Raw genomic sequence first — 25,474 nt, forward strand, 5'->3', positions numbered from 1 at the left:
GCCCTGTACTCAAGAAAGGGATGGCTTTTGGTGAAGGGGAAGAGAGGGAGCATAGGGAGAAGCTGGAGTCACCCTGCCCTTTAGGACAGAAATCTGCCATCAGTTAGGGGCAGGGCAGGGCAGAGCTAGAGGAGACACTAGGCTGGCGCAGAGGCCCCTAGGGGACCCAAACCAGCTCAGTGCCCATCCTGTGTCTGCATGGATGCACAGAGTAACCTGGCTCCACTAAGAGGTGCTGGTAGTAACCCCCTGACCTGAACCGGAGGCTGGCCTCTCCCCTCCCTCCCTCATCTCTGCCTCTCTCTGCCTGGCTGGCAGGGACCACAGGCTGAGGCTCATTGCTGTTGTCTGAGGCTGAAGTGCCCTCTCCTGGCCCCAGGGTGCATGGCTGCCTTGGAAAGTCTGTCTTCATCCTGCAGAGGTTGGGAGGCTGCCAAGTCCTTTGTCTGAGCCAGGATCTGAGCTCTGGGGGCCTGAGCCACCTTTGGGGGGCAGAGAAGGGAGGGGCAGTCCGCTCACCTCTCCCAGATTTCCCTCCCGTGTGGTCATCCACCCTCCTGCCTGTTTCTTCCCACCTCCCCACCTCTGATCCCCCACTTCTCTTCTTGTCTGTAGGTTTGCAGGACTCTGTCCCTTGTACACATACACACTCACTCACACATGTGTCTAGCGTGCCCTCGCTCAACCCCACCTGCTGTCTTCTCCTTCCCCCAGCCTCCCATCTCCCTTCCCCTCTCCTCCACTCATCCTTTCTCTCTCCTTCTTTTTCCTTAGCTCCTTTCCTCTCTTGAGTGGAAATGTTTTGCACCAAAATCTGCACTGGACTCTAGTGTCCTCTGTTTACACTATCCTGTGCAGGTGTGCAGAACCCCGACACTTAACTGACCTGGTGATGAAGATTAAAGGAGCTGGTGCTGCACGAGGCGGGAGGGAACTATGGGCGGCCTCAGCACTCCCTGCCGTTCCCACCTCCAGCCCCATGTGTCTGTTCTTCCTCTCTCCTCTCATCCCACACTGGCCCTCCCTCCCTCTTCCTCTTTCCCCTCTCCTCACAGCTCAGTACAGATTCACATTCACATACCATTGATTGAGCTCTTTGCAAAAGTGGGAACTTGACCTTCACCTTGAAGGAAATGTCTTTCAAGGATCACCATCTGCCTTTTCCCCAAATGAGAAGAGCAGATTTTCTGACGAAGTGTGCGATCTGGGCCTATGAACTGAACTAAGGGACAAGCAGAGGGTGTAAGGCTGTCAGGAGAGTTCCTCTTCCCAAAGTGTCCTGGGTTGTGAGGAGGAGTCATCTCCTGAGGCCCCACATGACACCCTGGTGTGTATGTCTGTGGGCCATTTATTCTAATGAGACTGCTCATTTATTTACCGTGTGTGCTAATTCCAACAAAAGCCCAGGCCATGCTAAAGCTACACAGAGCATTTCCCAGCACTGAACTCTACAGGAAAGCTCTCACCCCGGGACCCACGTTGGGAGAACTGGCCTGTGGCCTCTTAAGCCTTCCTTCGGCAGATGCCAGCACCGGTGTCAGGTTGCCGTTCACAGCATCCCCTGGGGAGACCTGAGGGCAGTCACAGGTTGCAGCTATTTGAGGGCTAGCTGACCGCTGCACCAACACAGGCTGTGCTTCCGCACCTCCCTCGGGGAAAGTCCCGCCTCTCAACCCAGCTATGCAGGTACCAGGACAGCCAACTGGCCCAGGCTCGGGCAAGGGCCAGGACTGGATGTATTTGAGCCACTGTGGTTCGGTGGTTAGGAGCCCAGGGTTCTGCAATCATACCAATCTGGTTTTAAACCTTAGCCCTGCCATTTCTGAGCCCTGCACAACTTTGGGCAAGTTGCTTCAGCTCTCTGGACCCCAGACTCTTTATCCACCAAATAGAGAAAATGATACAAACTTCCCAGGGTTTTTGTGAGGTTAAATGAGAATGTAAGTACTTAACACCCTGACTGACTCCCAGTAAGGAATGGTAGCTATTATTACACATTACGATTCTATGTGATCACTTCATGGGGATGGACTGAGTAGGTGGTCAGGAGGCCAGCTGGTTGAGGACCAGACTTCTTGCCTGGATGGAGAACCATCCACATCCCCACAGAGATGTGCAGCCAGACAACTAGGTATAAAACAAAGAGGAGTCCTCTTTTGAGTTCTCCCCAAGAAAACTGCGGCTGTGGTCCTCCCTACTTACGTGCATTAAGGGCAGAATGAGAAATCCCAAGTTCACTTCCGTTTGGCTAAGCATTTTAGTAATATTTGCAAGTGGCCTTCTCTGGGATTCTGGAAATGCACAGCATTTAAAAGACTCTGAAAATAATCTGAGTCATGGAAAGTTGGGAAGCATTTGAGAGACAAAAAATATTTACTGATTGCCAGCCACTTGCCAGGCACTATGCTAAAGGCCTTGGTGGCATATTCAATTCCCACAGCAGCCTTATGAAAGAGGCACTATTTCTGTCTTGCACATGAGAAAAATGTTGACTCAAGATATGAGCGTACCTGAGGTCACGCAGCTCACAAAGGCAGGTTCTGAACCCAGAGCCCTATGACTGCCCAGCACCTGCTTTGCTCCTGTGCTCACAATCAGACTAGGTGAGATTTCTTTGCCTCATCCCATTCTCCCCAGAGCTCTGGGCCCCCACTTCTCCTTGTGGAGGCAGAGGACCACCAAGCCTTGACAGAGCAGACCCCTCTCTCCTAACAATGCTGATTCATGCCATTCCTCTTCTCTGGTTTTCTTCTGAGCAACCGAGAGTTTTCCCTTGGCTTAAACTCCTCCATACCTCACCAGAAGGTGACTGTGGAGGAAAGTTACTGGGCTCTGCTGAAAGTCATTTTTAGATTCTGGAGCAGGACAAACAGGAACAATGACTTCACATGTGCATGACTAATTCAAAGCACTTTAATCTTGAAAATGTCAAACTTTATGGTCAGTGGCTGTTCCTCAGTGAGCAGTGGCACTGTGGAAATTAAAATAGCAGGATGGCAGAGCACGGAGACTGGGTGCCTTTGTAAGGGCAAACAATCTCCAAAGGTGATGATGGCTGGAGCCACGGGACAGCTTTGAAGTACAGACTGAAAATACAACGTCATCAAGTGACTGGCCATCTAAGATTAAGATGTTCCAGGCAAATGGCACACATTAGTGGGGATCTTTACTGCAACCCTAAAAGATAGGCATTATGGTCCCTGTTTGGAGCAAGAGATTGATACTCAGGGCAATTAGGAGATCTGCCCAAGGTCATGCATTTGGCAGGTGCCTCTACAGACTCTTAGGCTCAAAACTGTCAGTTTCAAAAGTCTGCTCTATTGCTGCCACATCAGTTGCCTTTTGCCTTCATGGATTTAAAGCAACATGAACTCATCCACGTTGGATCCACCAATGATCTGAGATAAATTCAGAACAAGTAATTAACATCTTACTTCATATAACCTTTGATCTGTGATGAGAAACAAGACCTTAGGAAAAGTTCACTGGATTCTGGCTTCTTGGAAGTCAGGAGCCAAGCTGGAAACTAGACTACCAGAAAATTATTATGTGACTGAGAGAGTTTGTTTTCCCTCCCTGGGCTTTCATTTTCTTATCTATAAAAGTATTAGAGGGATTCATGCAAAATCAAATATTTACCAAACACCCACTTTATACCAGGTCCTGTGCTTGGCATTGAGTATTAAAGAGGAATAAGACATTGCTTATTCCTTCACGGGAGCAGATGAACCAAGAAGTCTCTAATGTCCTTCCCTATTTGGGCATTCTGTAAACTCAAATTCAGTCATAAGGTCAAGGGACTTTGACCCTGTACAGTGTGTCTTAGACCTACTAGGACCTAGACCCAGGATTTGGAGCCATACCCCAGTGGGTCCAGGGTCAACACGCATACATAGAGACCCCTGCGTCCAGCAGACAGGGAAGTGAGTGCATAGAAAACAAAAGGGCCCAGGAACTGACCATTACTTTGTTCAAGTATTTACTAATTTGTTTTTGGAAGTGTTTCTGAGCACTGTTTCTATGTCAGGCCTCATACTGTGTTCCTGGAGACACAGAAATAGGTCAGAGGAGGTCCCTAGATTCCAGGATGCTATGTACAATCTGATGGATTAGTTGATGTGCAGATACTATAAATAATGGACATTCTGGGGTCAGGCCTGAGACCCAACACCACATATGTTCAGGAGCTGGGAATGTCTGGAGCTTCAAATGCCAGGAAGGACTATGGGCAGAGCACTCTCCCTTGCCCAACTGATATTGGGTGTATCTGGGTGACCAGCTTTGGTGAATGGGAGTCTAATAGAAATGACCGGGATGGAGGTCTCCAGTGTGCCAGTGAAGCTTGGCTCGGCATTGGGCATTCTAGTGATCCACCAGGAAAAGAGATGCCACAGGGAGACACTTCCACCTCAGTCTAGCCCCAGAATGAACACTGCAGACCCACCTGCAGCTGAGCCAGCCTGGAGCCCTGCCTTCTGGCTGAATTTATCCCACGTCAGTCAAGCTAGCCATGTGTAGACTTGGGAGAGAGAAAATGGGGGAAAACTGGATGTTGTTTAAAAGAAAAAAGATACAGCTATTGGAGACAGGAATGAGAAGAGGGGTGAGGCCCTTGTTTTATGTGTTCCCCTGAGATATACAGATACTAGTCATTCTGAATGAGGGGTGATGACATTATCAGGTTTGCAGGATTCTTGACCCATAGAGAGAGACAGCAACCACAAGACCCCACTGGGGCTGGAGGCCAATAGTCTTCCCAGCTGAGCTTTCCATCAGGTCAGCCTGGGAGTACCACAGCATCTTCTGTGCTCCCAGCTGTTGAGCAAAGTATACCATGGAGATTCCCACCAGGGTACTGATACCACTGCCCGCGCACAGCCTTATAAGTCCTGGAGCAGGCCAGGACTATTCTGGAGCCAGTAACCTCCAGCAAAAGGCAGTCCCACCTTTCTTCCTTCAATGTGCAAACAAATATCATCATTCACTCTGTGTGTCACAGCATGAAAGAGTGGGAAGCACTGACTTAGCATGGGGGTCCAGGCCCTCCCTGCCCTGCCAAGGACGTGCTGTCTGCTCTGATCTGTTCCCCACCCCACAAGGTCTGTCTCCTTCAGGTCCCAGGCATGTCTCCCTTCTCTTGGATGGCGGGCAGAGAGCAGAGATCCAGTGTTGCACCTTTGCATCCATAACACACTGTCTGAGGATTTTTTTTATTACCCTGTCGAGACAAAGAGCAATGGGCTGCATTTAAATTCAAGACCCAACAGACTGCAGTGCTGCGTCTGAATGCTTCATGGCAGCCTCTGCTCTAGCTCTGCCAGCTGCCCCCAGGTTGTCTATACTGGGTGTTTCTGTTGCCCCCCATCTCCACCTTCTCTGTCTTCCATCCAGTGCTGGGCATCAGGTGTACTTAGATGCCAGAAGAAAAGACGGAGATGGTCAGGTGTGGGTCCAGACTGCCTTAGAGCTCAGGAATGTCTGAGAGTAAAGAGGGCTGGAGCAGGTGGGGACATCTTCCTGGAGGTGATGGGCCTTGATAACAAGATTTAGCAAGGTGCTGTAGCTCACAATTTACAAGGCTCTCATGTACAGACAGGGTCTCAATGAATCATCACAACAACCCTGTGAAGGAAGAACAATTATTCTCATTTTCCGGCTTAGATAACAAAGGCTCAGCCAGGTAAAATAACTTGACGAAGTGCATTGCCAGTAAGTGAGTGTACAAGTCGGTCAAGGTTCTCCGGGGAAACAGAACCAATAGGATATGTGCCTATATAGAAAGAAATTTATTTTAAGGAAATGGCTCATATGATTATGGAGGCTGGCAAGTCCAAAATCTGTAGAGTGGGTCAACGGGCTAGAAACCCTGGGAAAAGCCAATGTTGCAGTTCAGGTCTGAAGGCTGTCCACTACAGAATTCATTCTTTCTCATGGGACCCGTCAACTGATTTTATGAGGCCCACCAACATTAGGGAGAGTAATCTGCTTTACTCAAGGTTCACCTATTTAAGTGATAATCTAATTCAAATTGTCTTCACATGAACACCCAGAATGATGTTTGAACACTTATCTGGGCATTGTGTCCCAGACAAGTTGATATATAAAATTAACCATCACTGTGGTAGGACTTGGGTCTGATCCCAGGTCTGTTGGCTTCAGATTCTGAACTTGGCTACATCAGATCATCCAGATGGATCTGTTCTGAACTGCAAAGCAGAATTTGAAAGAGTAGTGTTTAGTTCACCTTAAAAAATATTGAGGGTCTTCATTGCGTCTAGTTCTACTGATGCTGAGATTCGAAACAAAATAGCATCTGCCTCCAACAGTCCAATGAAGGAATTTACAATCTAGCAGTGAAGGCGTTCTGGAGAGTAGATTATCCTGAATAAAGGCAGAGAGCTAAAGAAAGGTAGAACTAAGCATGTTAAGACATTGGCCTATCTTGACTGGGGAGTTCATTCAAAGGAGGCTTAGGAACTGAAGTTGGAAAAGTCCTTTGGGACCAGATCAGAGAAAGCCTTTGATGCTCTAGTACTAATATGAGGTTTTAGCTTATAGGCAACAGGGAGCCAGAGAAGGTTCTTGAGTAACAGAGTTGCATGAAGAAATCAGTAATTTAACAGGAGGAGTGGGTAGTGTATATAGGAGGAGATAGAGAAGGGGAGTCAGGTCATTTTACCCTAGACCAGTGAGAACATCCTCTTGGTATGATTTTGGGAGAACTGTAAAATCCATGCTTCATTCTCCAATCAAGAAAGAAAATGTCCAGCAAGGACCAAGGATTTCTGCCACCAACTGACTTATCAGTGAAGTTTCAGAATTAGGGAAAGGACTTAGCTAGGTGTCAGGCACTGCCTTAGGAATTTTCCATAATCTCAAAACAGCCACGTGAAGAAGACAGGGCAGAGATTATTGCTCTCCTGTGGCTGATGAGGACACTGAAGGTCAGAAAGATGAAGTAACCTTCCCAAAGTCACAGCAGATAGATGTGGGCATCAGAGTCTGGACCAGCACTATCTGATCCGCAGCTTGTACTCTTAACCCCTCACTAATCAGCGACAGAGGCTGGGACTGTGAGGGTCCCTGGTGCTTGAGTGCTGTAGAGAGAAGAGAGGAGTGGATGGAGGAACAGAGAGAAAAAGCAAAGAGTTGAGGAAACAGAGACCATTTTTTGACTCTAATGCCTCACCAAGGCCTGACTCGCAAGTAGATGCTGGAAATAGAGACCCAGTCATATCTGCAAAGACAGTGTCAGATGAAGGAGATCTCAGAAGAGATGGTGATCCTTTGCTGAAAGAATTAATCCCCAGCTAGAAGATCAGCTCCACGCACAGTCCAGACAGTGTTTCTGGAGGCCCTGGGGAGAAAGGTCATTTCTCACTGGGAGCAAGCCCTCTGCTGCACTCTCCTCACTTCAGCTGTCCAGTCCTCTCAGAGTTAATCCTCTGGTGCTGCAGTGAGGCCAGCTCCAGGAGAGGGCAGTGATTTACTGGTTTGCTCCCATCTGTAACCATTGTCTTACCTGGTGGGAGGCATCATCTGCAGTAATTAGGCTTCATTAAAATGCTGATTAATAATATCTTGCCTGGGCCAGACACATGATGGGATTGGCCTAGTCACTGTAAATGTTAGTGCTCTTTGCAGCTGTTTACACATAGCTAACACCCCTGCAGGGCCCAAAGGGGAGGAGACAGTGGAGGCTGTGGAAATGCCCCCGCCCCAGGGAACCAGGTGCAAGGAGATGGAAATAGAGTCTGAGCATGGAGGACTTTGTAGGCAAGCTGAGCTCTAACTTACAGATGGTGCATCACCAACTGGTGGCCCATCACTGATTCCTTCCTGCAGATGGCAGATTTGGCCAGGAGAATGTTTGGTGCCCGGTGGTTGGTTTAATGTTGAAGTTTGAAGGTCTTGGAGGGTGGCTTTCACTGTCCAATTTGACATGCCCCCTATTGTTTCACACCTGTCATTGCACATATTTATATTATAAGCCCAGGGGCTAAAGACATTTGAGTTTGTGACCCTTGTGTACCTGATGGGTAAGAGGTGAGGCTGTAAAAAGAACAAGCTAATAGGCAGGGGATGTGTATAAACAGAAACATAGACATAGAAAGACACAGAGAAATTGCTGGGATCAATTAAGGTATTGCAGGGGCCAGACTGTATGAAGAGGAACCCAGAGGTAAAGATGTATGATCTTTACCAGATGGCCCAGGGGACCCCACATCATCTTGTGTAGTTGGAATGTGAGTGTAGGGTAGGGAGTGGGAGATATGGGTCAAGAGAAAGCTGCAGAGAAGATGGCAGGAAACAGAACCCAGAGGAGGGCCTTGAATATCATGTTTAATGGGTTTGGAGTTGATCTAGAGAAAGTAAGAATCTATTAAATAGAATAGAATCTATTAAAAAATGGTTTAAGTTAGATACAGGGTCATATCTGCATCTTAGAAATGTCACTCTGGCAACAATGATGAGAATGGACTGGACAGCAGCAAGGAGAGACCAGTTGCAGTCACCTTGAGACACAACCCTGAGGCCTGAACCAGGGCGGAGGCAAACACAAAAGCCATTTTTGAGGTGGACACCATGCGAGATCCATTGATTTCCTTCCTTGGGGAAGACAGCGGTGCTCCTGGCTGACTGGAGCCCTGGCTGCTGGGCCCATTGGGTTTCCAGGAGAAAGTACACAAATGGAGGAATACTGACCTCACGCCTGACTTTCTGAAGAGAAACCAAGGCACATGGGAAGACCAACATCCAGTGTGAGAAGGGAAGAGAAAACCCTGGTTTTGGTCTCCTCATCTCTCTTCTCTTGGATCTCACCATAGCAGTTGAACTTTGACAAATTTTAATCAGAACTCACAGCTAAGCCTGATTTTACAGATCAGAACACTAGGTTCCCCAATGAACAGCGACCTTCCCAAAGCTACTGGTGGTCGAACATTTTTTTATAATATCTTTTCTATATTTAGGAAATTATGTCTTTTTCTTTGTACCTATATCACTACTGTCCGTTTATCTGAATGTCACCTTTCACGTTTCCCTCTTTCTCACTTATTCTCTTTTTGTTTCGACAGTTTCTTTGTGTGTTACTTCTCTCTGCAGCTCTCCCTCTCTGTGTTTGCCTATTGTTCTCATTCTCTCTCTCTCTCTCTTTCAGTCCCTTCTCCCTCCATCCCTCTCTTACCCTATTCTGTCTCTTACTCTCTATCCCCAGTTCTGATTAGACAAATGACTCGGGGATGAGGCCAGTCTCTGCCCAGTGGCTAAGCTAATTGATGGCTGCTGTAGAATTGCCTAAACAAGGAACTCTTGTCATTAGCAAGAGATGGGTTGCCTTGGCCTGCAACTAGGAAACCTTTGAAATCCGCATCTAAATTGCCATTCTTTTGACTGCTGCTAGTGATGCTAATTAGCTGTGTTAATTGGATGTTTTGATATTTGAAGAGCAAAGCAATCCAACTCCTTCCTCCAGAAAGCCAAAATTATTAATGAACTTGGCAGCAGCCTTGGCTGTCTTTCCACGGAGGGCACAGCCAAAGATTTCGGTGCAGAGGAAAGGGTTGTTCCGAGGAAGCCTTGCTATCTCCTAGGGAGAGGGCGAGGCTGGGAAGCTGGCCATGGAGCTTCCTAGTGGTGAAATCCCACAGTGGAACAGGAGAGCCTCAAATCTGGAGACCAGAGACCAACATAAGGGATTTGCCTCTGCTCTGTCATTACCTGCCATGAGACAGCCATGCTTGAAGTTTTGCATCTCAATGCCTGGGACAGTGCCTCATGCACAGTTAGCTGCTAGCAGATGTGATTGAGTGAATAACTAACATGAGCACTGATTTGGGAGTCGTCAGATTTGAATCTCAGTTCAATCACTTTCTAGCTTGATAATTTAAGCAAAAGTAAATTCACCTCCCTGGGTCTCAGATTTCCCTCCAACCACATATTAGTGAGAGTTCTGATAAATATAATTCTCTCTAATTTGCTATATTTTCATCTCAACAAAAATGGTAGCCAGTACCTGCTGCCTAACCTACCTCACGATCTGGCCGAGATTATAAAACAATGTGCTTAAAGCTAAGGAAAAGATAGATACAGAATTCTGTGTGTACACAGAGAACAGAGCAACTGAGCAACTAATTCAGCCTCAAGGGATCTGGGAAGACTTCCTTGATAGGATAGATTTTGAGCTGGGGGTACAAGGGTGATTAAACATTCACCAAGAGACAAAGCAAGAGTGGGAAGAAGAGGAAGACATTCCACAAGGGTCAGAGAGCCCAGAGCTGTGCATGAGCCCCTCACTGCTCTAAAATAAGAGGCCATCGTGATCTCTTAGAGTATTTTTTAAGGGAGAAAACTGTAATCCTGGGCAGGAACAAGATCTAGGAAGGGAAAGATTTTGAATGTGAAGGAAAACTGACATCTCACTGCCATTCAGAGGAATTTTCTCCAGGAAACCAAGACTACAGTCTAGTTAATTGGTTTTTGGGATGTTTTCAAAACCCGTAAGGAAAGGCATAGCTCAGCCAGATTGATCATGACTTCCAAAGACCCAATACAAAGATTAATGTGTGATTACTGCACCTGAAAAGTGTTGCCAGACCAAACTGGGGTCCATTTGCCTGCCGCAGAGCAAAGCCAATCTAATGACACTGGGTTGTGGTGAAGGAAAGTACAGTGCTTCTTGCAGGCACCAAGCAAGGAGAATATGCAGCAAAAGACCCAAACTCCCCTGACAGGTTCCAGAGAAGGGTATTTAAAGGCAAATTTTGGGGTGAGGGTTATAGGTTGCATGGTCAGCTCATGGACTTTCAGTTGTCAGCAGTGAGGTAACAAAGTGATGTTTCAGTAATGTCGATCATCAACCTTCTGGTTCCAACCAGACTTTGTGCTTGCGTTCAACATGTAGTCAGCATCTTCCACCCAGGTTGGCAGTGCGGGGGGTGTCTTAGTTCCTGCAGAACAACTGAACAATGTGCATTGGGTTGTTATATATCCCTTAAGGAGGAACTAGAACTCTTTTATCACCAAACTATTGCTCAAGCTAATATTACTTGTCTTGCTTGACTATTTTACCTTTGTTTCTGCATTACCTCACTTGTGTTATTAGTAACTGCTTCAGTCTGCTCTTTGAAACTCAGGGAAGACCTAGGAGACTAAAATCTTTTTCTAAAAGCAAGAAACGGGGGATATGGAGGGGTTTTTATACCCATAGCAACACTTTCAGTTTCAAAAGTGTTGGTAGAGCTAATCTAATCTAATCTGCCCTTTTGACAGAAGAAGAAAGAAAGAGTGGGGTAGAGAGAGAGAGAAAGGAAAAAAAGAAGCTTTCTTAAGACCATAATATTTTGAATTATTTCCACTTTACAAATGTGATACTCCTGTGCATACTTCTATTTTGGTTCTTTCACTTCATATTGAAGGATCATCAGAAGTTGATTAGGTAGAGAATTTTGGAACATCATCTCTCATACAAAGACATGGGTGATAATGGAGCCTTAGAAATGATTAGCATTGAAGTATGGAGAAGGCAATGGCACCCCACTCCAGTACTGTTGCTTGGAAAATCCCATGGACGGAGGAGCCTGGTAGGCTGCAGTCCATGGGCTGCTAAAAGTCGGACACGACTAAGCGACTTCACTTTCACTTTCCACTTTCATGCATTGGAGAAGGAAATGGCAACCCACTCCAGTGTTCTTGCCTGGAGAAACCCATGGACAGAGAAGCCTGGTAGGCTGCAGTCCATGGAGTCGCACAGAGTCGGACACGACTGAAGCAACTTAGCAGCAGCAGCAGCATGGCCAGGGCACAGGGTGGGTATGGGGAAGAGGCTGGACAGGTAGCCATGCTTCAGATTATAAAAGGTTGTTGTTCCAGATAGAGATTGGAAATTTATCCTGAACACAATGAGGAGCCTTCTTCAGGTTCTGAAAACAAAGGAATTCACAATATAGGGATATTGCATCATCTCTCTATGATGTTCCTTTGCATAATGTCTGGTAGACTATGAACTCTCAAAGGGGGCTACTCCTGTCTGATTGACCTCTGTATCTGCCAGGAACATAGTTGTTCATAATTTCTGGTTGAATAAAATTGAGGTGGATCCAAAATGGGTGAATGACTCATACAACATCACTGAGAAAGATTGAAGGCAGGAGAAGAAGGGGACAACAGATGAGACGGTTGGATGGCCTCACCAACTCAATGGACATGAGTTTGAACAAACTCCAGGAGTTGTGACAGACAGGGAGGCCTGGCGTGCTGCAGTCCATGCAGTTGCAAAGAATTGGACACAACTGAGCAATTGAATTGAACAACATCACTGTGAAACCTGGTGGAAAAGATGGGCATTTCCTCAGGTCACAGCTTCTGCAGGTTTATTACTAAATCATACATCCCTGGGTACCAAGTCTCAGCTGATTCATGGTTTTTTTATTTGAATGCATCTGTGTGACATCATCTAAGGGCAGGGCTAATTACTTCCCCCCCACCCAGATCTTCTTCTAGAATACAGAATCCTTTCCCTCAGAAAGCTCAGGGACATCTGTGACCAACCTCAAGAAGCTCACTTGCCTTGGATGACCTCCCAAGACCCACTGATGTTCCATTCCAGTGGTACTCTCCTGGAAAACCCATTGCCATTATCAAATATTTAAGGATCACCTACCATGGTCTAAGGCCTGGGGAAGAGAAATATGAGTCAGACACGGTGGCTGTGCTCAAGGACTAGTCTGAATTTAAACATCTCAAGACATAGACACAACTGGGTGTCTCTCTGTACCCGTGGTACTCAGCATTTACTCAAGGAGTTGGTTGAATGATTGATTGAAGGAACTTAAGAAGACAGGAAAAAAAGATACCCATATATACCTTATGTCATCCATATATATCTTACATCATATGGTGGAAAGCTATAGGTATTATGAAAGAGGAATGGCGTTCAGAGGAGAAGGGAGTACTTCCAGGAACAAGGTTCTAAAATTTTGTGAAGGACGTGGTGCGGTCTACACTAAGCCTTGAAAGATGACCAGGAAAGAGACTAAGATAGAGTGCAAACATGAGCAAAGGCACAGGCTTCATGGATGATTATTTAACAAGTGTCCATTCAGCATTAGCTCTGTGCCAGGTACTGTGAGAGCAATGAGGGTACTAAACTGCTCTCCCAGAATTTATAGTCCCAAAAAGGAAAGTGGCGGGCCAATGAGTGTGTGGGTGTCTGTGCGTCTCTGTGTGTATTGGTATAGACTGGGGAAGGACAGGGGCACAGGATTAAGGGGAGGATCCAGAGGTTTGGCTGATCAAGAGCATTCGAAGGATCTAAACTTTCAGATCACATTAGGCCTTTATTCTTCACCAGCATAAAAGGTGTTTGATGTGGAAGGAAAGGAAACTAGCATTGACTGAGCTCCTGCTACACACCAGTGAAAAGTGCTTTGCATACAATATTCTTATTTAATCTTCTAAACCACTTTGAAGTAGGTCTGTGTATCCCCATTTTACAAATGAGGAGGCCAAGTTTAAGTAACTGGTTAGCAGGGAGATCTTTGTGGCTCCAGAGTCCTTGAGTTTCTTTTTTATACAGCACCATGCTGATCAGATAGCATGCTCATTCTGTACCCTCTCCTTGAGGCTTGGTTGATTGGGGGTTGGGAGAAGTGCCTGTGTGTGTTTGTGTGTATGTTTGTGTACACAAGTGTGTGCTTGTGCATGCACGCATGTGCTTGCTCATATTTTCCTGCAGACAGGTAACAACTGTGGACAAGGGAGACTCTGATTACTTCCGTCTAATTAATGCTCTGTTCATTCTTGCCGTCTCCTTGTTATTAGAATTAATTGCTGCTGATTACTCTGTGTAGAAGAGAAAGGACGGTCATCAGCAATTCTACCTGGAGGATAAAAACATTGTAATGGAAAATAAAACTGGTTCCTGAGGAGTTGGATTAAGAAATTTTCTCTGGTGGAGAAAGATTAGGCATGCTTTGACCGAGATCAATGTTCTATGACCCTATCTGGGTTGGAGAACAACATGCCCCTGTTCTGGTCAGCAGGAAACAGATAAAAGCAAGTGAGGAAATACATTTATTTGGAAAATTGATTGTGTATAAAAAAAGTCTGTGTGACTTTGTAAGTCTCTTCCGCCTCTGTAAGTTTAGGACGTTTGATGAGGTAAACTCCAAGGTCCTGTAGTAGCAGAACTCCTTTGGTTGCAAGTGACAAAAAACCCAACTCAAACTGACTTAAGTAAAAAGGGGAATTACTTAGCTTAGAAAATTTTAAGATCTGAAGGAACACTGGTCTTAGGAGTGCCTGGATCAAGAGACTCAAGCAAGGTCATCTTGGTGTCAAGCTGCCACCTGAACACTGGCTCCATTCTCTTACAGGCTGTCTTCCCTCTGGAAGCAAAATGTCATCTCCTGGTGCCTAGCCCACCCTCTCTGCATTAAAGGTGATTCTCTCTCTCACAAGCCCCAGAACTGAGTCTCACTGGGCTTATGCCATGACTGACCGATCACTGTGGCCAGAGGAGTCAGTGCTCTGCTGGCCAGGAAATGGGCAACTCTATTCCCCACAGAACTTAATAATGGTCTGCAGAGGAGACAGTATCGTAGACACAGGTAGAGTTGCCAATGTGAGTCGACCATGAAGGAGTGCCAGCAGGTCCAGGAGGGTGTGTGAGTGTGGCACTGGCATGGCCAGGAGGTCAGGGGAGGTTTCTGGAGGAAGTGGCAGTTGAGCTGAGGGCTAAAGAATTGGTAGGAGTTACCTGGAGCCAGTGAGGCAGGAGGTCTGCCGTGCACCGAGTGTGAAGTGGCACATGACTGGTCTAAGAAATCCTCTTGCCCGATGGAGAGATGAGAACATGGGATAGGGCATGACTTGTTGTTTTATTGTTACTAAAACAGAGCAGGACTGAATGAGATGTGTAGCAGGCATGTTTGATAGCCTGACACTGAGCAGATCCTGCTTAGCATTTGTCAGAGGGAGGGAGGCAGCCAGGCAGACCAATAGGCCAGCTGGCCCAACGGAGGTGTGGGAGAGTGAGAGCAGAAAAGTTCCAGAGAAAATACATTCTCTCCCAAAGATTGGATAAATGTGTTGGTCTCATGGGACGTTTAAGCCCAGCTTGTTCCCCATCTTGTGAGTCAGAAACCTTCAGCTTTGCCTGACATGAAACCAAGACATCCCCCCACAGAGCAGTAGATACCAGGAAACAACAGAAATCAGACATTCCAATGGAGCCTCATTTTAGTAATCAGGGAAGTCGCCTAGCACAACTGTGCAGCAAAATTAAATTAGGTCAGAAGGGTGCCAAGAAAGCTACTCTGGGGAGCACAGAGCTCCTGGCTTCTAGGGGTCACATTCAGACAACTTGTTCAGGAGTAACAGGGACACCTCTACCCTGTTCTTTGAGACATGAATCTGGTGAGCTAGCTTTGACACCTTTCCTAGTCGAGCCTCCTCCGCAAGCACCCTACATTCTACCCTCATATCATATCAGTTTTGCTTTACAAATATTTCTAATTCTATTCTGCAGCGTGCAAACTCTTAGTTGAGGCACGTGGGATCTAGTTCCCCAACCAGGGATCAAATCTGGGCCCCTGCATTGAGAGTGTTAGTCACTGGACCACCAGGAAAGCCCCCGAACATAGAATTTTTAAAATACTTTTTTCATCTCTCTGTCCTTCTTTTTCTCCTTCTTTAATCTTGTCTTTTTTGTTTGTTTGTCTTCTCCCTGCCTCTGTTAATAGGCCTAACATGTGTTAAATGACTCTGGAAACAAATTTGAACCTGACACACCCTTGTCCTTAAAGAGCCCATGCTTTATTGGCAATGACAGGCCTATAAATAATGATCATTTTTAAAGCTGCTATATGGCAGCCTTGTGCTGAGTGCTTTGGGTATATAATTTCTAATCAGCACAATTGTACTGTGAGGTAGGTCATTTCAGAGATGAGAAAACTGATGCTCAGAGAAGGTAAGTAACTTGCCCAAGCAGCCAAGATTAAAACCAATGCTTTCAGATCCTAAAACCCACATTTAATGGTATCACAGGACACAGTGTCAAGACACAAGGCTTAGTTAGGCCAGTTTGTGGAAAGCCGGGAATGCCAGATTTCAGGGTTTAGGTCTTGTACAGGAATCAGCTTAGGGTTGTAAGTCAGGTAGTGATGAGGTTACAACTGTGAGAATGTCACTCTCAATGAAAATGGGGAGAAACTGAAGGTAAGAAGACCAATTAGGAGGCTGAAGCAATGGTTCAGATAAGAAATAAGGATCTGAATTAAAGGGATAGTGGTGGCAGGTTTACAGTTGACTTTAAGAAGTCAACTAAGCAGCACACGGCCCAGTGCGAGTATTCCCTGCCCTTGAGAGGCCGCAAACAATGCAGATAAAAAGGATCCTGGACTTAGGCTTACCTGGGTCCAAATCCTACAAATCCACTTGCTGCTTATGTGGGAGGTGCTGGGCAACTTTGAGTGATGCTGAGTGTCACATGGTTGGGTTGAGCACCCCACACAGAGCCAGGGTTCCACTTCTGACACTGACAGAGTCTTCATCCTCAGCTCTTGCCAATCAGATGAACCCAGGGAGCATGCAAACCCACCCCCCCACCCCCACCCAAATGGTCCAGATACCAGACCCTGGAACCTAGAGATATAAATGTTACCTTATGTAGAAACAGGATCTCTGCAGATGTCATTGTTGAGGATCCTGGGGTGGGAGATGGTCCTGGGTTATCTGGGTGGGCCCTATATGCAATCACATATATCCTTTTAAGAGGAAGGCAGAGGGAGATGTGATCATAGAGACTGGAATGATGTGGTCACAAGCTAAGGAATGCCGGCAGCCACCAGAGGCCAGGAGAGGCCAGAACCGTTTCTCCTCTACAGCCTCAAGAGGGCGTGTGGCCCATTGAAATGGATTTCAGTCTCCTGGCCTCCAAACTGTGAGACACTGAGTTTCTTTTGTTTTCAGCCCCTAAGTGTGTGGTGCTTTGTTACAGTGGCAATTAGAAACACATATATAGAGCCTCACAGCTATTCCCAACATCCAGCATTGTTTCGTGACCTAGACACCTCTCCACTGTGTATACCTGTACCCTCTTCTCTGAAGTGAGCCTCTCAGAATATACCCTACCCTTTTGAGCTGCACCTCGCTTATCAAAGAGGAGGTCTTCCTTCCCATCCATCAGTCTTTCTCTTCCTTCTCTCTGTCCTTCTCTGCCTCTCTTTCTCTGTTCCTGCCTCTACTTTTCAGTCTTGCTGCATCTCACTTACTGTCTTCACCTCTTAAGCTTGCTTTTCTCCTTTTGTCTCTTTCTATCTCACTCTCTGCCTTTATCCTGTTCCCTCCCTCTCTCACCCGCCCTGTCTACAGTTGCATCTCTCTTTCTGTCTCTCTGATTCACTCTGTCATCTACTTCCTAGGTTTCTCTCTCTCTGCCCCTCTGTCCTTTCTCTCGTTTTCAAGTTTGACTTTCTCTCAGCCCCTCTGATGAGCTTTCTCTCCTCACTTATCTTTCTGCTCCACCCTGACCCATTTGTCTCTGTACCTTCCTGCATCTTTGTCTCTTCCTCCCGCCACCCCCCACCACCCCGCTGCATCTCCCTTGTCTTTTTCTGCCGGCCTCCTTACCTCAGGAAGTGCCTTAGGAGTTGGCTGTGATTGGAGTGGACTCTGCAATTACATCTGCAGCCTTCACACTGCACTTGAGAGACAGACTCATCTGTTTAGCCGTGCACCTGTCCGACGCCGTGGGAGGATGGGTGAGGGAGGCAGACACCAAAGATCCTTCATATCACGTTGTTCTTCTGGCTTTACCTAGAGGCTCCTGGACAGTTGCCTCTTAACATTCCAGCAGTGCTGTCAGCCTTACCAAAGAGGGATCACTTTTCCTTGGCCTCCTCTGCAGAATTATCAGTCCCCTTAATGGCGATCATCTGTTGCTGGCATGGGTGGGAGTGTGACCAGAGAAAGAATTCTAGGTGGGGGCTTCCCAGCAGGGAGCAGGTAGGAGTTCCATTTTCATATTTGGAGGCTGGATGATGGCAAAAAAAGACCTTCATGAGGACAGGGACTGTATCTGTTTTTCTTGTCATTGTAATATAGGTTCTAGAATTGTGTCTGGCACATAGAAGGCATTTAATGAATATCTGAGTAAATGAATGAAGGAGTGAATGAATGAGCTTCAGTCCTCTTTGTGCTAGTATCTGATGAGCCTCAATGGGCATGTTCCTTCTGATTTTTCATCTGCATAATGGGGATAGCAATCAGATCTCCCTGCAGTACACAACTGTGGGGAGAGAAGAAGCAAAATATGTTATTTGTTGTGTGGGGCTGCTCCTTAGCTCCCTGCAGAGCAGGGCGGGGAGGCTACAAGTGCTCGCTGGTGGTTCTGGAAGTGCTGCAGGGAGAGAGGAGTATGGAGCCAACTTCAGAGATGAGGGTCTGGGAAGTAGCAGGCCAGGAAAGGGAGGTCACAGGTCAGGTGGGAGGATGTGAGAGGTGTCCCCTCTGGCTTTGCCCTGGGAGGTGGGAAGACCTTTAATCAGCCAGGAAACTGCCACATGACAAGAAGGAGATGTTCCTGAATCCTACCAGGGAGAACCCATGCCCAAGGTTGACTGTTATCCCCAGTGGTGGGATTGGGCTGGACTTAGCAGGAGCCCAGTTAGGAAGTGGCTGGTCAGAGGTCCTGTTCAGACAAGGAAGGTCACTCATTCCCCATGCTGTCCAGCTCCCCCACCCCCTCCAAGCCCACTGAAGCCCCACTTCACCAAAGAGGCCTTCTCTGCCCACTCTGCTTTCTGCCATGATCTGCCGCCTTTCTCCCAGCATCCCCTTGCCCTTTGCTTATCTTTACTTCATGGCACTCAGCACTCTCTGGCATCTGGATAACGTACGAATGTACTAGATTCGCAATTTGTCCCCAGTACCTAGAGTGTAAGTTTGATGAAGACGCGTATCTTGGTCAATTTTGTTTGCTGTGCCAAGCACCTAAAACTCACTTGGCACAGAGTAGGTAGTTTCTCGATAAATATTTGTTGAGTGAAAGAACGAGGATGGGGTTTTTCAAAAGCTTATGGTGTTGAGAATTGCTTGAATATATTTTCTTAACCCTGGAAAGAACTTGAGACAGCATACATGTTACCCACAGCAAAGTTAAGCCTAGGGAAAGGAAATGGCTACGATCCCATGACAAGTTACTGGTTGAAAGCAGATTGGTCCCTTGATTCCCATTTAGGGGCTCATTCAATGCTCCAGATCCAAGCCCCTGAGACATGAGGACAAAGGGTCCTTCAGTCACTGCCATTCTCCCAGGGACCTTGCACGCCTTCTGAGAGCCAGGGATGAGAGGGTGGAGAGTGAGCAGCAGGGGACAGACCACTCAGGCCATAAGCATTAGGCATGAGTAGCCCTAAAGAGCTGATGGTTCAGAAACCACTTCCATTATCTGACCTTTTCACATTGCTGACTCAGGATCAGGGTTCCCAATGTCTCATAAGCATCTTGAAGTCAGGTTGAACTCCTAACCTCTCCCCTGAGTCTTTTTCTTCCCTCAGTCTTTCACATTCCAGAGCCCAGCATCACCATCTACCCAGGTACCACCCTTCATTCCATCTCCTCTTGCAGGCTCCACGTCCAATCTGTCAGCTGGTCCTGCTAGTTCTTCCCCCAAGGACGTATCTTCCATCTCTACTGTCTTTGTCCTGTTCCAGGGTCCCCTCTTTCCCTTGGCCCATCACAGTAGTCACCTGGCTAATGTGCTTGCTCCCACTCTTGCTTTCTTATTTTTTAGCAAAACAATGACCTTTTAAAATTATAAATCAGATCATCTCATTTTCCTGCCTAAAATTCTTCATTCACTTAGACTCTTCCCATTCACTTAGAAAATCCAGATTCCTTCAGGTGATCCAGAATAAGGTGCCACAGTATCTAGCCCCTGCCTGCCTCTCCACAGCCCTCTTTCAGCCCCTCTCTCCCACCCACCCTTCCTCCTTCATAGACGCTTACCCACTGCCCACTCTCAGTTTGCAGAAGCCTGCCCATAGCTCTACTCTAAGGTAGCACTCACATTGCCCTCAGTTATAAACTCTGCATTTTCTTCCTAGCACTATTAAAATCACAATTATGTATTTATTTAGGATTTTTTTATTCTTTTGTTACTGTTTCTGCTTATAGATTTAAGAATTGTCATCTTGGTTGGTTGTTTTTTGTTTGTTTTTAAGCAAAGTATATCCCATGCCTTCTAGAGAAGTTGAATATACTAGGTGATCAACAAGCATAGATTGAGTGAACAGATGATGGATACAATGATAGATACACTCTGGTTTTTATTACCAAGAGAATAGAAGTTTAAATTCCATAATTTTACCTATAGAGCCTTCACTAATCTGTCGCCAGCCGACCTCCCCTCTACACTAAGGGCCTGCGGGCCCTTCTCTGTCTTATTTCTGGCACAGAATCATGGACCACAGCCACACTCCCCACTTGTACTGATGCTCATTTATCCCTTCCTCCCCATTTCAGATTTGTCTTCGTCCTTCAAATCTTTGGTATAGTCCACTTCCTTGAAGACTTGCACAATTCCTCCACTTGGAATTAAATCTGCCATATGCCTGCAGAATTTGTGTTTGAATTTATGACCACACTCATGAAAGGAGAAAACATGCATGGTGTTAAAAAGACACTCAGGTTCATATGCCACTTCTATCACTTTCTAGCCACGAGACTCTAGGTCAATTATGCAGACTCTCCTTTCTTCAGTTTCCTATAAAATATGTGTCAAATTATGCTTTAGCCTCACAGGGATGTAGTGGGGATTGTCAATAGTAAATAACCACACTGTACGGTGCGCAGGGTGTGCCAGGAAAAAGTGGTAGTTGCTTTTGTGAAGGTGACCATGCAACAGCCTGTTCATTAATGCAGCTATTTGGGATATGTTAGTATCGTCTTCTTGCTGTTGTTCAGTCACTAAGCCATGTCTGACTCTTTGCCACCCCATGGACTGCAGCATGCCAGGCTTCCCTGTCCTTCACTATCTCCTGGAGTTTGTTCAGACTCATGTCCACTGAATCAGTGATATCATCCAGCCATCTCATCCTCTTCCACCCACTTCTCCTCTTGCTCTCAATCTTTCCCAGCATCAGGGTCTTTGTCTCTTCTGCTACTGCTAAGTCACTTCATTCGTGTCCCACTCTGTGCGATCCCATAGATGGCAGCCCACCAGGCTCCCCCATCCCTGGGATTCTCCAGGCAACAACACTGGAGTGGGTTGCCATTTCCTTCTCCAATGCAGGAAAGTGAAAAGTGAAAGTGAAGTCGCTCAGTCGTGTCCAACTCTTAGCGACCCCATGGACTACAGCCTACCAGGCTCCTCCATCCATGGGATTTTCCAGGCAAGAGTACTGGAGTGGGGTGCCATTGCCTTCTCCTAGACTGCATCTAATTCCTCTTTATCTAACCTAGTCTCAGCCCTTTTTCATGGCAGTACACACCTGGGAAGAACCCCCAAATTAGAATGAATGAATAAAAAAATGAATGTGAATAAGCCAACCCTCGTTACTTGTTAAAGGGTCCCATCGTGTACTGGAGCTATTGACACCCACCCTTTAAAGTCACCTAGTCAGTCTGAGTTTTGGACAAGTCCAGCCAACTCCTGTTTCTCTGACTCCAGGGTCCTGATCCCCCCTGCTGTCTGCTCCTGCCCTTGGCTAGAAACCCATCAGGAGCGACAGAAGAATCTGAGGAGCATGACATTTTGAACTTATACGCCATTCTGAGGCTTTTGTTTGCAGTGAAGAGTTGGGAGTTTTCACCCCAATTTTTTTCTCTCTTAATTCTGCAATAGATTGGAGAAGGTTCCAGCCAAGAGAGTTATTGCTTTCTCCTTGCCTGGATCTTAAATCTTTGTTCAAAGACAGCCTGTTTTAATTGAAAATGTTCAATCAATCTCTTCCCTCCTCCCACCCACGTCCCATTTCTTGGCTCCAGCAGGGCCAGTGCAGTAAATAACTGGAGCGAGGCTCTCAGGGCTTAGGGAATATGTAATATTGTTGGAAAGAAAAAGGATTGTCTCAGACAATTCCCACCTTTAAAACACTGTCTTTTAAACAGAGCTTGTCTGAAATGATCAACAGCTCACAGTGGGGCATTTGACTGCAACAGCCCAACTCCTCTGTCTTGTAGAGCTCAGGAGAATTGACCTACAGAGAGATCTCCTAGGGTTGCTCCAGGGCTGAGTGAGTCTGGCTGTCACTGCAGGTCTGGAGGAAGGGTTCAGGCTTCCCTCTGGCCACATTCATGCCCTTACTTAGTCAGCATCCATGGGCTGGTTGCTTATCTCACCACCACAACCCTGCAAGGCAGGCATTGTTATTCATGTTTTACAGGTGAGAAAAGAAGGTTCAGGGAGATGGGAGAACTTCTGCAAGGTCACATGGTGTTCTTGCTCCCCTCTGCTACATAACAAATTTCCCCAAAGTTAATGTTTAAAACCATAGTTATTCTCTCTTGTTTTCTGTGGGTCAGAAATTTAGGAAGGGTTAGGCTGAGTGGGTCTGGCTTGGCATCTTTGATGCAGTAGCCATGAGATACTGACTGGAGCTGGAGCGGGAGAGTGCTGGAGGGGCTGTGGGCTGGCCAGGAGTCTTTCTCTGACGTAGCCTTTCCCCAAAGTCTCAGGGCCTCTGCCTGCAGACCCTCTGTGAGCTGGCTTTGGGATTCCTCAGAGCAGGATGGCCTCAGGGCAGTCAGACTGCTTGCTGGAGGCTCAGAACCCCAGCCGGGGCATTCCAGCAGGCAAGGTGAGAGTTACAGCTGCTTTTCTGACCTCTCAGCAGAAGTCCCACAGTGTCACTCCTGCCAGTCCTTACTTAGGTAGCAAGGAAGTTATAAGCCCACCTGGACTCAAAGAGAGAGGATACAGACTCTACCTCCCAGAGGAACGAGTGTTAAGATCACAACACAGGATGGCAGGTGAGACGGGAGGCATCGTGCAGACATCTTTGGAAAGTGCCATCTGCCACACACAGCATGTGGCCAAGCCAGGATTCGAATTAGATGCGTTCGATTCCAAAACTTCTGCTACAGCTTTTCAGCCTGGTCCACGGGGACCTCTCCCTTCCTCTGCGCCCCTGTAGCTCTTACTGTCGACGCACACAGTGGTGATTCAATTTCCTCAAGCCGACTAGAGCCTGACTGAACTGCTGCAGGCCCTGGCAGTGAGACTGCCTCTGGGGTCTGCTGGTCAGAAAGCCCATGCCCAACACCAGGGCTTTTCAAGTTGTGAACTTTTTAAAGAAGGGGACAGAGAAGAGCAGTCACAAGCAGAGGAAGAAAGCAGGTGGCAGCCGCAGATCTCACTGTTGTAAATAACTCATCTGGTGTTTTCCCTTCTCCCACCAGGCACTGGCCTGGGAGCCTCAGCCCTTGACAGAAAAGGTGCCTTCCAGCTGGGCAACAGCCCAGAGTGGCAGGAAGTTCACGGCTCTGGAATCAGAAAGTCCCAGATTGAAGTCTCAAGTCTACCATTGGCAGTTTTTTAGCTTTGGACAGGTTTCTTAACTTCCAAAAGCAAAAGGGAGGTAGGAATGCCTTCCTCCCTGGGTTGTTTAAAATGACGTGCTAGTAAAGGGTCAGTGCGCTACCAGGCACATAGCAAGTGCTCCATGAAGGCTGGTGTTCATGGTGTTCACGTGCAGGGCTGTGTCCGAACCCAGCCTGCAGACACCTCGAAGTGAGGGGTGAGAACTTGCTTGACTGTTTCACATATGCTGGCCCGCTCCATGACCCCGGATGGAGTAGTGGCCGAGACGGTCCCAGTGAAGTGACGACTAAATGGAGGTGTCTGGAGACTGAGAAGGTGTGTTGGCCCTGTCAGGCCTGTGGGCAAAAGGGAGAGTGGTCTGGGAAGATGGAGTGGAATGGGCAAAGGCCTGGAGGTGAAAGAAGCTCAGTATCACTGGAATGTAAAGGCTGAGGGGTGGAAGGCAGGAGGCAGCAAGCATAAAACTGAGACCCAATTACAAAGGACCCAGTAAATCAAGTTCCAAATTTGAATTTTAAAAGCAACTGGGTGCCACTGAAGGTTTTCTCTCAGTTGGATGACTTGGGCAGATCTCTGCTTTAGAACAGCCACCCCTTCACCCCACCCCACCGGCAACTTTATAGAAAATGGAGCAGAAGCAGGCAGCCTCATGGCTGAGAGGCCATTAGGACAGGATAACAGCGATTCAAGGAAAAGATGATGCTGGCCTTTTCTAGGAAGACAGCAGGGGATGACTAAATGGAGGTGCCTGGAGGCTGAGAAGGTGTGTTGGCCCTTTAAGGCCTGGACCAACTGAAGACAAAGAAGTTCCCCTGGGTAAGAGTTGGTGATGGTCTGGATGTTCAGAGCTGGGGGACATGAGATAAAAGATAAGTGCTTTGTATGAAGTCAGTTCAGAAGCCACAGGAGCAGAGGGCAAGAGCACCAGTCAGAGACCTGAGAGAAGAGCATTATGCCTTACTAAAGAGACATCACCTAATTGGAAAGCCGATGGTTACAAATTAGCTGTAGAAAAATGAGGCAGAGGAAATAGCTCATGTGAAGGTCCAGAGATACGAACTATAGTGCACAGAGCCTATGTTCCATGTTGTTGAATAGATGACTGTTGTGCTAATTTATACTAAAGTGTTACTGGTCAATATGGAACTGACCCTTTCCCCTTCCCTGGGGAGTTTGTATTTAACAGGATACAAGTGCTTACCCTAAGGATTAATTACTGGTAGACTTCAAGGCAGACCAGGGATACTATTTAGGGTGAGAAAGTTTTATCATTGCCCACAAGGTTACCAAGGTAGATGCCTAGTCCCTGAAGGTCAAGCAGTTCCTGGTCTCTATATAACAAAAGGTCTCTTGCCCTTGGGTCTTGCTTATCTGCCTCCCCCTGAGCCACCTGATTTGCAGACCATGGAAGCCCAGTGATTCCTAAAAGGATGCAGTAGGTTCTAAAATCTCTGAACACAGGCTTCAGAGTAAGAGTCCTTCCAGGCTTTATGACCTTGAGCACATTATTGAACTTCTCTGCATCTCAATTTTCTCACCTGGAAAAGAAGGAAAATAATAGTATCTAATATTTAAGGATTTGTGAAAATCAAAACGACAGTACAGACACACATAGAAGAGTGAGTGGTGACACTGTTTGTTACTGCTGTCATTTTCCTTACTAGTCCAGAGTTGCTCCTTAACACCCGCCCTTCCAGATATGAAGCTGGGGCGGAATGTGGCGAGAACATTTTTGGATTATTACCGGCTGAACCCCATGGTCGAGAAAGTGGCGATCCCCATGCCGAGGCTGCGGTAAGTGCTGAGCAGAGCTTGTGTCCTGCTTAACTGGCTTGTTGTTCAGGGGCAGCTTCCTTTAGCCTCTCTCTGGCCCTGGGCAGCATGGGAAAGATGATCCCAGCCCTGCCACCGAGACTGCAGGGTCCGAAG

General features: G+C 47.0%; 1 protein-coding gene across 1 annotated transcript in view; it reads left to right on the plus strand.

Annotated features, from left to right (window-relative positions):
* AGBL4 (AGBL carboxypeptidase 4) overlaps positions 1-25,474 on the plus strand; it is a 1,467,749-nt gene that overhangs the window by 1,434,737 nt on the left and 7,538 nt on the right. The window contains exon 12 of the mRNA XM_044945032.2: positions 25,243-25,339. Coding sequence (XP_044800967.1) covers positions 25,243-25,339 — 97 coding nt within the window. The remainder of the gene's footprint in view (positions 1-25,242; positions 25,340-25,474) is intronic.

This window comes from Bubalus bubalis, chromosome 6 (genome assembly GCF_019923935.1).
Source record: "Bubalus bubalis isolate 160015118507 breed Murrah chromosome 6, NDDB_SH_1, whole genome shotgun sequence".
In the NCBI taxonomy this organism is placed as follows: domain Eukaryota; kingdom Metazoa; phylum Chordata; class Mammalia; order Artiodactyla; family Bovidae; genus Bubalus; species Bubalus bubalis.